Source organism: Heterocephalus glaber, unplaced genomic scaffold (assembly GCF_053883595.1).
Source record: "Heterocephalus glaber isolate CG9 unplaced genomic scaffold, H.glaber_assembly_v1.0 deba00001538, whole genome shotgun sequence".
Taxonomy (NCBI): domain Eukaryota; kingdom Metazoa; phylum Chordata; class Mammalia; order Rodentia; family Bathyergidae; genus Heterocephalus; species Heterocephalus glaber.
In genome coordinates, this window is record NW_028258333.1 from 25,569,299 (window position 1) to 25,581,344 (window position 12,046).

The 12,046-nt window shown below is 39.0% G+C and overlaps 1 protein-coding gene across 1 annotated transcript in view; it reads right to left on the reverse strand.

Annotated features, from left to right (window-relative positions):
- The window catches only part of Fyb1 (FYN binding protein 1), a 173,385-nt gene that overhangs the window by 91,309 nt on the left and 70,030 nt on the right, over window positions 1-12,046 (reverse strand). Inside the window, exon 2 of the mRNA XM_087189325.1 lies at window positions 8,533-9,676. Coding sequence (XP_087045451.1) covers window positions 8,533-9,676 — 1,144 coding nt within the window. The remainder of the gene's footprint in view (window positions 1-8,532; window positions 9,677-12,046) is intronic.

The window sequence follows — 12,046 nt, forward strand, 5'->3', positions numbered from 1 at the left end:
TCTACTCCTTTCTAGTCTCTCTCTCTCTCTCTCTCTCTCTCTCTCTCTCTCTCTCTCTCTCTCTCTCTCTCTCTCTTCTTCTGTCTTAGGAGATGGAACTACAAGCCAATGTCAACTTGCCTGTTCCATTCAGTGTTCTATTCACCCCTTGCTCTAAGTATAAACATTGACTGATAAAGGCTTAAACTAGGACCACTCCCAGGCCCTTTGCAAGTTAGCAGAGGCCAAATCCTATGACCAGTTCAGGAGTCCAGCACTCATGAAGTAGTCCTCACCCTGCCTAGTGCATCTTAACTGTGGCCATACTCAAAGGAGAAGACTTGGGCAGTCTTCTTGGGGAGTGTCCTTGAACAGTGAGCATAGTCCAGAGGGCATGAAAGAAGGCTTGTAGCACACATTCTATGTTAGTTTTCTTTTTGCCATTTTGCTGCCTGCCTTGTGAAGGGGTGTATTTGTTTCCTTTTGGAAATGTTGTGGACCCCTAGATTATGATTAAAGTGTTAAACTGGTATTAAATAATGAAGGAAGGGACTTTTAGGGTGTCCCTTCTCCAATTCCTAGACAAAAGAGAGTAAAAACAAAATAAGGCAAATTAAAGATTATCCAAAACTCACTAGCAGCCACCTTATGAGATAAGATAATCTCATGCACAAACTTTTTAAATGGCGGATAAAGAAAGAATAGAACACTTTGGTGCCATAGGAGGCCAGCTAAACTCCTACTTTCTTACCAGGCCCAGAAGCACTATTGGGAGGAAGACAGTGATTGTAGAAGAAAACTGGGAATTCTCTCCAATACGTTCTGGTTTGGAGAAATAGACTCAAGAGTAAGTGAGCAACCTGGGGAAGACTAAGGAAATCCTCAGGCATAAAAACCCTAAATACCTCGCCAAGTTCATATACCAGCTGCAGAGAGAAGATCAGCTGCTGAGGCTGCCATGCTCTGGTTCAGGACAGTAATGAAATCTTAGAAAATGAAACGGAATCCAGGTCTCCAGTAAGGGCTGCCTGTCAGAGCAACACAAGGAGCATTCACTCCATAGAAGAGTGTATTCAGATTGATGCTCAGGATATATCACCGTTCTGAGGAGAAGACAGGTTTATCTCACTGGATTAGAATTTGTAGATATGCTTGTCATCCATTTGCCACATTGAAGGAAATGGTGTGATCCCCATTTATATGGAGCAGAAAATCCCAGAGACCCTGAGAACAAAGAGGAGCATCATCTCTCATGATGATAGAATGATCGACACACACATTTCTTGGCTAAATTTCTGAACCCAAAGGGCAGAAATTTCTCTGAGAATTCAGAAAGAAAAGAAAATCATTTTTAAATGTGGAGGTTCAGGTTGGCCTCAGACTTCTCCATGGCATAATTAAATGCCAAAATTTAAAAATAGGGGCCATGAAGATTGCTTATCAAAGTGATGAGGAAATTGTGTAAAAAACCCCAACAGATGTTATTGGATATGAAGTGCATGAACAATTTTTTCAAGAGAGAAGGGTTTAAACTGAGGAGCAGGTTTATCTTAGAAGAGCAGAAGAAGGACATGGAAAACTCAGCAAGAAAAAAAAAAATCAAGAATAAGAGAACCTTATTAGATTCAGCCGCAGACATGTATAATTAAAAGAGATGAACTTTTCTGAGGCATTCCTATCATGGCATTAAAGCCAGGTAAGCCGCCCAATGGTTAACAGTAGGTGGTTCCTTTAACATTTCAACCTAGAACAGAAGGAAGACTTCGAAGTCCTTTGGAATACTGCTTTCCTAAAGATCAAGGACAGTGAATAAAATAGGTTTGGCTCAGGTTAGAGGCAAAAGTTACAACTGGATGCCAGCCCGAAAGCACACTGAAGGACCCTACAGAATAAGCCTAGAATGATAGAGGGGGAGGAAGTATATGTGTATGTAAAGGGGTATATTTGTTTCCTTTTGGAAATGTTGTGGACTCCTAGATTATGATTAAAGTATTTACCTAGTATTAAATAATGAGGAAAGGAACTTTTAGGATGTCCCTTCTCCAATTCCTAAACAAAAAGTAATAAGAACAAAATAAGGCAAAGATTATCCAAAACGCACTAGCAGCCACCTTACAAGATAAGATAATCTCATGCACAAACTTCTAAAAATGGTGGATAAAGAAAGAAGTAGAGTACTTTGATGCCATAGGAGGCCAGCTAAGCTCCTACTTTTTAACTAGGCCCAGAAGCACTACTGGGAGGCTCATGACTACCTTATGCCTAGCCACATTATCGAGCAATTTCCAATTGAAGTCTTTGCACTGAAAAGCATTGTCCTCAGTTTTCAGTGTCCTGAAATACCTCACTCTGGGAGATAATTCAAAAAAGATATGTCCTGGGATCTGCTTTATAGGTACCTCATTCTTACTTTCTTCACACACAGTGGTATATTAATTATTGGAGAAATCCTGCTAAAAAACCCACCTATCCTCACTTTTTTAAAATGTATTTTGAGCATAGAACTCCTTTTTCTATAATGGCCAACAACAACAATTTGGAAAATATTGTCACATATTAATGATATAAAACAGTTTTCAATATATAAATATCTAATAAGGTCATGTAAAGAAGGTACAGATACAAGGAGAGCGAAGGGAAAGAGAAAGGGGATGGCTTTGGGATCTATAAAAGAAAATCTTACCTTACAAGTAACTTGCTGATGAAAACAACTCAAGATTTTTTTTCTTGTAAAGTTGGGGATCAAACCCAAGGGCTGGCTAAGCAAGCTCTTTACCAATGAGCTATACTCCTAGCCCAGGCTCAGCTCTTCTTCTTGATGTAAAATTGGTATAGGGTAGATTAGTTGAAATGAAACATAAAAAGATGAATTAGGGGCATGCCATTGCATTAGCCTTTTGTTTATGCCCTCTGGGTCCCTGACCTTCGCCCCTGCAGTGGTAAAATATTTAAGAGATCATTTTTACATTTACTAGATGAAAAAATTGGTTTTGGTTTCCCTACAGTATTAAGAACAAGAATAGAAAAGGAGTTGAAGTGAGTATTTCCCAGCAGATTCTTACTAACTACTACATGCAAACCAATAGTCTGGCCTGGGGCTCTTAAGAACTCAAATTTTGCTGGTTGAACATCACAAGGATGCTTGGAAGAAGTCCTTTGTTGACTGGCTGGGGAATCAACAGAGCTAAAGGAAAGGTTAATTCAGAGCACATCTTAATTTTTTGAATCTTTTTTTTTAAGTTTAGACATTTGTAATCTCAAATGATTCTTGGGGGAAGAAAAGTTACTAGCTACATGTTCAAGGAGTAACATATTATAGTACAGCTTACAATTTACACATGAGTGAACTAACTAGATCCACAAGATGGATGTTTTGTACAATATTCATTTTGTGTCAGAGCTCAACTCAATTGAATACAAGTCTCTTGAGAGCGATTATCCAATTTGTTAAAATAGTGACTAAACTTTAGACAATATTAAAATTTAATAGTGAAAAATCTTGGTGCAACCAAGTTCTGATTTTGTGGAAGGAAAAAATCTAAGACAATAACAAAAACTTATATGATTTCTGTGCTCCATATGAGAGAATGGTAAGCAGTAATGGACACTTAAATGTCACAGGGATGTGTATAATTTTTTAAAAAGAGAGACAAGTTTCAACCAAAAGCCAGAGAAAGGGAGAATTATTCTTGAGGTATCATTTATGCTTGATTTATTATCTCATGATAGCTATGTTTCAAAAGAGGTGGCCTCACATGGGAGCTTGGAGATGCGAGGATCAGCTCTGGCCCTGGTTAGTTAGCTACAGCTTTGGACAAATTCCCTAATCTTTTTGATCTTTAAATTCTCACAGAATTCCATTTCACAGCTTGTAAGGAATAATTGGGATATTGTGCATGTGATATATAATAATTCCTCAATAAATGATGAATATTTTTAGTGGTTAATATATTGGAGACAATGTTAAATGTGAACTTTCATAAATAATATATTGGTCAAGAGGTTTAAGAAAATGGATGTGACGATAGTGTAAAATAGGAAGAAAAGGTCCAAAGGGGTAGGGGTAGTGGGAGGTGCAGGGGAAAGAAAAGAAGGGAAAGGAAAATTGATGAGAAATGGAAAAAATGGAAATAAAGTCTTTGTAAATAGGTAAGGGTGGAGGGCGTGAAGGGAGGGCTAGGAATGGGGAAAAAATAAGAACCAAGATGCATTATGTAAAGGTACAATTCCCAATGAAAAAAAAAAGAAAAAAAAAGAAAATGGATGTGAAATTAGAAAAGAAGAAATGAGGCAGAAAGCTAAGCAAATAATGTAGTTTTGAAACTCTACAGAGTAATCAAATTATTTAGTTAGTTTCAACACTAATATAACTACTTCTAACAACAAAAATCTTCTTAGACTAAATCTCTATATTCACTATGAAAATACTTTTGATTCAATCAGTATCTATTAAGCTACAGTGAATTTCAAAAACCTGCAGAAGTATTTGGTAATAGGCTAATTTTATCTAAAAATATAATCTTTCTTTCCCATCTTATTGCAAGCAGATGAATACATTTTCTGATTGTACCATGCAGTAAGTAAGTTATCTTGAAGCTCTGACATATGAAAATTTATGTCTAGCCAAGTATGTTTAGGGTACACATTTATTAGAGTTGGGGAAAAAATTCCAATGTCAGAAAATGTAGGGTCTGTAGTGGCACACCCAGAAGAACTTTCCTGGAAACTACCAATCTAAGCATCTGTGGCTTTTCTTGCAAATTGAGCAAATTTCTTTTATTTCCAAGCTGACAGGTAATGGGAAAGGCAGATGCTCTTTGGAAGCAATGGCCTTGAAAAGCTGCCCTTGGTACCAGTGTTGATAACAGCCACCAGTCTTGACTTTGCAGTATGTCTCTACCTCTGGAGAAGCAGGGCCTTCTCCTGGCCTCGATGAACAGTAGATAGTAAATCTAGGTGTGGCTGTTATCAGTACCACTCAGACTTTACCTCCTGCCCTCCATGACCTTTGTTAACAGGAAAGAGAAAGCCTGACAGAAGATCTTTCAGAGACTTTCCCTAGCAAACCTCTTTCCAGCAATCATTTCTTCAGCATAATTTTATAGAGATTGTTAACAATTTACATGTCACAAGCACAAGTATGTAAAATGCAGTTTATGATTCTTAGACTAGTCTTTACAGTATAAAATGATAGAAATACAGCATACCTGGAAATAAAATTTTAAAGCTAATAAAATTATAGACAATGTTTACTCATTTTTCTATTACTATGTGCCAAATAGTGCGAAGTACATTAAACATAATCTTATTTAATCCTTATAACATGGGAGATATTAATGTTTTAGACTGAAAGAAGAAAAACAACTTGCCTGAAGTTGCATAGTAAAAAATAAGTGATACTGAAAACCCAGGTCTACTGATTTTGAAGTCTACATCACATAACAAACAACTCTTACTATTAATATCATTAAAATTATTAACCTCGACACCATACACTTTGGTTTAAAATGAATTAATTTAAACTACTCTGTTTCATAGGAAATTGTAAGTATTCAAAATGATAACATTGAGAGTCCTTTGATAGAAGTTAAAATTGTGTATACTTGTGATAATATATATTCCATATAAGTTAATACACATATACACCAAACATAGGCATGTAATCATATACATTCCACAGAGGCAGGACAGTATGAGAACCAAGAATTGAACTTGGAACCTGAAGAGCTAGATTTTGATCCTGCATGTGTGACTTTGGATATGTCACATGCTCCAGTCTCGACCCTCACTTATGAAATGAAGGTGACAATCACACTTAATGGATCCTTAAAGTACCTCCCATCTAAATTGTACATACAACACACTATATAATTATGATAATGTATTTTTAAAATTTTCTATTTATGTACTCTAGAATGATAATTAAATCTAAGATGCTTTCTTTTGCCACAAAAATATTTTAATTAAAAATATTTTAATTATTTTCTGTTTAGCTTGGTGTCTAGCTAGTATGTAACATAAATATGCATTTTTGAATTCTGACACATTTTTAACCTTCTTAAATGGAAGGCTAAATTTCCTAGTATTTCTGGCACAGTTTAGGAAAAATATCAATGGAAGGATTAGGAATTTTCAGACCTGACTATTAATAAATATTCTGTGTTCAGAAAATAAATGTGTGTTTTATGATACATGTACAAGTTTATTTTCTATAGTATTATTTGTAACAAGATAATGCTTAGAAGCAACATGAATTGTTAAATCAATTAGGCTAGTCATCCATTTATCAGAGTAATATCCAGATCTCAAGAAAAATAAGTTACTCCTTATTAAATTGTGGAAAGATATATACTTGTTTTTCTTAAGCAAGAGGGCTGAAGATATAGCTCTGGTAGAGCACATACTTAGTGCACATGAGGTCCTAGTTCAATGTCCAGTACCACCAACACACACACAGAAAGGGGGGCACAAAAGGGTGTTGCATATAATATTCTACTTTTTGGGTGTAAAGCTGGAGGATTAGAATCTATAAATTTTCTTATATAAACATAAAAGAAACTTTGTACTACAGTGTAAGGGACTAAGAAGAGTTATTTCCATGCGACAGGGGCTGGGAAGAGCAGTAAACAGCCAATAAACACTAAAGGTGACTTATTTTACTGCCTACCATTTTATACTTATTGCTTTTTGAGTCAGAATGTAATTTCTATTTAAAAATATAAAAGGATTTAAAATTTTAAAGAAAAAAGTGATGCTTTAAATGGGCACTATTCAGATCTAAAGATATGTTTCAAATTTCTTTATCCTGACAACAAGTTGAGGTCAATCTACATTATGGCTGACTTTTGATTTGTGGAAGTGGTAGATGAAGAGGGAAGAGGTTACATCTTGGATCTTAATATATCTTGAGGGATCAGAGGTTGAGAAGGTAACTGTGGTGACGGGGTTTAAAATAGAGATGGTGTCCTGGACAACTGGGTAGGAGGGAGCGAAGTCAGGAGAGGAGAAGGCGTGCAAGGGGAAGAAGAGACTGAGGATAATGCTGCTGGCTCTGGAGTCCTGTGCAGCTCCTTATCCCCCTATTGCACTGGCCATCATTCAGTGCTGGCCTAGCCAGGCCTGTAGAGTCACAGAGGACTTCCTTAGCATTAACATCTGTGGAGACTCATCCAAAAGCCATGTGTTACCACCACCCAGAAGTGGAAGAGGAGTTGAAATGCAGATGGAGGGTGTGGAGGAAAACTCCCAAAGACTTCTGTTTAACATCAAAACCATTTCCATGGCATGAGCGATGAGAAGCTGACACCAGGCCAATCTTTCTAAGAGACAGATCATCAGGGTCATTCTAAGCTTGCCTTCTACATGGGAGGATTAATGGAGGACTTGCTCACTAGCTGTTTACCACCACAAAGCACACTGATCTGATGAGAATGACACACTGAAGATGCTTCCACAGCGCCAAAATGAAAAACAACTGTTAGGTCTAGAACTGCTTTAAATTAAAACATAATTTTGTAAAGAGAAATGTATGACTAAGAGAGGTACAGTCACTTGTAAGCATGTTTTTTTCCATCTTACAATATACAACAGTTGCACATCCTTTGCAAAAAAATATTAATCTTCTCAGACATGTGTGAGCTTTTCCCCCCACGATGTGGGGTTGCATATCTTTACCTAGCCATTCAGTGTCAAGTTATACCGCATTCCAAAACATTGCAGTGACATCACTGGTAGAAAATTAAACGGTTTATCCAGAAAGAGATTAATGCACTCCTTTATCTGCCTTATTTTTCTAGCTATGCAATACTTATAAATTCAGAAAACATTATACTGAGAAATTTAAACATCTAAAATATGAAACAAAAGTTATCATCTCCTAAAAGTCGTTTTCCTCTCTTATTTGAGTACTAGGCTTGGGCAACGTGAACGGAGTGGATATTTGAAATGACTTAGAGGAAGGTTTCTCATCTTCAGTACTTACTATTCATGTTTCGGCCTGGATAATTCTGTTTGCCTGGGCATAGTAGGGTGTTTACCAGCATCCTTGCCCTCTACCCACTGGTATCAACAGCATCCTCAATCCTGACAATCAAAAATACCACCAGGCATTGCCAAATGTCCCCTGCTCATCCTAGTTGCCCCTTTGGGAACTACTTACTTAGAAGTTTGCTCCCTTACCTATCTCATTTCTGGTAGTAGGGATAGTTTGCCTCAGTCTCTTTCAACCGAAATGAAATGAAATCCAACTGAAGAAGTGCGTGCAATGGTTATTATTAAGCAAATCCATTTATCAATCAAATTGATATATTGCCACCCACTCTCCTGAAAAGCCAGCCTCCAGGGCATTTTCTCATAGAATGCTTACGTAGAACCCAGACTTCCTACTTTCTTAGACCTCCCACACAAAAGAAAGAAATGCCAAAGAAAATTCACCACTTGCATGCATGAGTACCAGTTATGCAATCATTCCTTGTTACAACTTTTTCCTCAGAAGCTAAAACCCCTCCTGCTGTGGAACAAACCATACTGCTTAGCAATGAGAAAATAACTCACTGTTTGCAGAATCAGCTTTTCGGAATTTCGTCAGGTCAACATTGGGTGGTCTGCTGGGTTTGGGTGGAGGTGGACCCAAGGTAGACAAAGGAGGCAATGGTTTCTGCTTTGGGATTGCTGGGTTTTTGTCTTTCTTTTCTTTCTCTTGACTTTGGCCCCATGGCCCCCCCACTGTCAGCTTGGAAGGAGGCTTAGGGAACTTGGCTGACTCTTCCTGATTCACTTTGCTGAGGAAGATATTCTTAGTGGCATCTATCTTCCTATATTCTTTATTTTCTTCACCATTTCTGGAAAGGCCTGGGCTTCCTCGGCTTCCAGCAGGTTTCAGAACCACTCCAGTGAATGGAGAACTTGATGCGTCACCTCCATGGCCTTTATTTTCTGGGGCTTCCCTTGTTGGTTTTACAGAGCCTCCCTTGGACTTGGCTCCTAGGGGTGTGGGGGATCCTTTCTGGGCAGACATATTCTTAGTGAGGTTCTCATCTTCATGGGAGTTTTCGGTACCCAGGGCTGGCTTCTGGCCAATGATGGGTTTGGGGAACAGGGGTTTGGCATCATGATCTGGTGAGGCTGATGTAAACTTGCCTTTAGCCCCAGCCAGCCTGGAGAATGCTAGTCTTTGCTCACTTTCCGGGGCTGGAGGGGCAGTCCCAGGCTTTGGGCCTGGTGTCTTCATGTCTTGGTCTTGGTTCACACTGTGAAGTGACGACTTATTTCCAGGAGGCCGGGGAAACACAGGTTTGGAATCTTCTTTTGGCAAATTGATGGGCTTGAGGCCTCCAGGTTTTGGAAATCCCATTTTTATGTCAGGCTCTCTGGTAGCTGAGTTTGACAAAGTTCCAAATCTTTGGTTCACTCCACTGGGTTTTACAAAAGGAGGTTTGGGCTCCTTGTCAGGCTTTTCCTCGAAAGTAGGTTTCACTGCCAAAGGTGGCTTTGGAGTCCCAAACTTGGGCATGTTGCTGGGTCCTGTGGGAGGGTTGACATTTCCCTGGTTGTCAAATAAGTTCTTTCTGGCTTGTATTCCCGAAGGTGAGTTTTGTGCTGTGGCTTTGAAGGGCCGGTTATTACCTGAGACCTCCTCTGCCAGGTTGCTCCCTGTGTTAAACTTCGCCATGAGGGACTTCACATCTGCTTTTCCATCCTACAAGCACAGGGAACAAAAACTCGCTGAGAACCAGAAGTCTCACTTGTACAGTTGAACATACTATACCTCACAGGGCTTCCTGGTTTGAGGCCTGAAGCTTTGCTGATTGGTTACCAAGATATTGTAACATCTAAGTTCCTCTATGGCAAAATAAGTTGTGAGAATCTCTTGAAAGGGGAGGGCTCTGTGCATATGTTGTTGTGGTTTTTTTTTTTTTGTCTTTTTGTCATTTTAGAGCAATTTGCTCGTTTTTGCTTAACTAACACTTGTCATTCTCTCTCACCGGTTCTCTAGCTCTCTTGTTGGATTTAATCTGACTTGGTGTTTAGCTACCTTTTTCTTTTAATCTGAAAAAATTATAGAAGTGAGTAAAAAATGAATTCTTCCAACTTTTACAAATTGAAACTCTTAAATAGAAAGTACATTGAAAAAATGAAAGTAAGCCCTTCTGTAAATTTAGGCTGCAGGTTTTACGCAGCACGGCTATGCTGCATCTCTGTAGTTTGCAGTTTTCTGGTTCCTATCCACAGGTGAGGTCTGTTTGCTGTCAGGGAGAGCACAGGACAACTGCTTCCTTTGTGTAAGTAAGTAATAGAGTGGGTCTCCTAATGACTTATAAGTGTTGAGTGCTAATGATTCAGCTGTATCAGGACTGGAGGGCAGAGTGTGCTCACGTCCAGAGTTGGTCCAGTCTCGAGGGTTGGATCTGGAGGCACACAGCGGAGGGGACATAGAAACAGAGAGGACTGGCTGGAAAATCTTATTTCTGGACCTTTCCCCTACTAGCCTCCTATCTTCTGTAATGATTTTCTCACTCTTTCCCAGAGGTCCTACTACACAGGCTCTGTCCTTCTTGTCTAGAATGAGAGTGTTATAGAGCCAAGATACCATTAATTGCCTTTCTCTGGGGATATAATCCACTTAATCAGGGAAAATTAGTGGTACATTTGCTCTCTCGCTCAACAACAAGGAGTTCTAATTGTCTTGTTATTTTAGAAATATGGGAAGATTTGAGATTTTAAAAGTAATCACCAACCCAGCACTTGGGAGGTTGAAGCAGGAGGATTGCCGTGAGTTCAAGTTCAGCCTGGGTTACATAGCGAGACCCTGCCTCAAAAAACCAAAAGAAAAAGAAAAAAAAAAGTAATCACTGAAGATACACACGTGGCCATGACAATCTCTCTTTTTATGCTTTAAATTTTACCTACAAAATATCTATGTCTCACCCTTTATTGATTGTTGCCACACACCAAAACAGATTTTATCTTTCAAGGCTCCACTCAAATACCACTACACTAGATTCTGTGCAGCTGGGACATTTGACCCTGCACTTGACCCATGCTAGCACCATAGGTGCCCTTTACAAACCTCTGTGCTGTTTTCTCTAGTAGTCTTAAGAACCACCACTTAGTGTGTGAACACGTGTGCTTGATTGTATGTTGTCCCATCTCATTCTTACAACAGTTGTAAGAAAAAGGCATGAATGAACCCATTTCACAGGAAAGAAAATTGAAGCTGAAACTGCAGGAGGATGCCATTGAAAGAGCATGGGAATTTGTTCTGAATTTTAGTTAATTAAGATTATTAGGGCTTCAGTCATATCATCTATAAATGAGTAATGACACATAGCTGCCAAGAATTATGTGCATTAGAAATGGAATTTTTACAATTCCTGCCTGGCCCATAGTATGGGCTCAATAAATGGAAACAGTTATTATTAGAACTGTTAAGTAATAAGCTGGGAGTGATGGTGCACCCTTGTAATTCCAGCATCCTGAGAGGCTGGGGCAGGAGGATCACTAGTTCGAGTCCAACTTGGAAAGACTGTGAAAGACCCTGTCTCAAAATAAAAAATTTTAAAAATTGGCTGGGGATGTAGCTCAGTGTGACAGTCCACTACTACCACAAACACACACACACACGTGCGGGCGCACACACACACATACACACACACACACACACAAGAATTATTAAGGAGTCATAGTAAGACAAACTCAGTTTTGTCTAGGATTCCAAAGCTCAGAGATTGTCTCATTTCTTTCTGTCTTCACACTGCACCTATACTTTGGCCTGGCACCTTTGAAACTGCAATGTGTGTTTGAGGAATGAAGGTTGGCATTGAGCTGAATACTCTGTACAGTGATGAGGCAAGAAATGTGCTCTGGGGCCGGGGACTTAGCTCAGTGGTTCTGCCGCCTTCCTTGCAAGGACAAGGATTGGAGTTCCATCCCCAGTACAAAAAAAAAAAAAGATATGGTGCTCTGGGCATAAGTTTGTCTCCTTACCAATACATGTGTGAGTGTGTGTTTGCAGAGTTGGGTAAAGGAGTTAGGCAGGAGGAGAAACCTCAATAACATCCGCAATTTC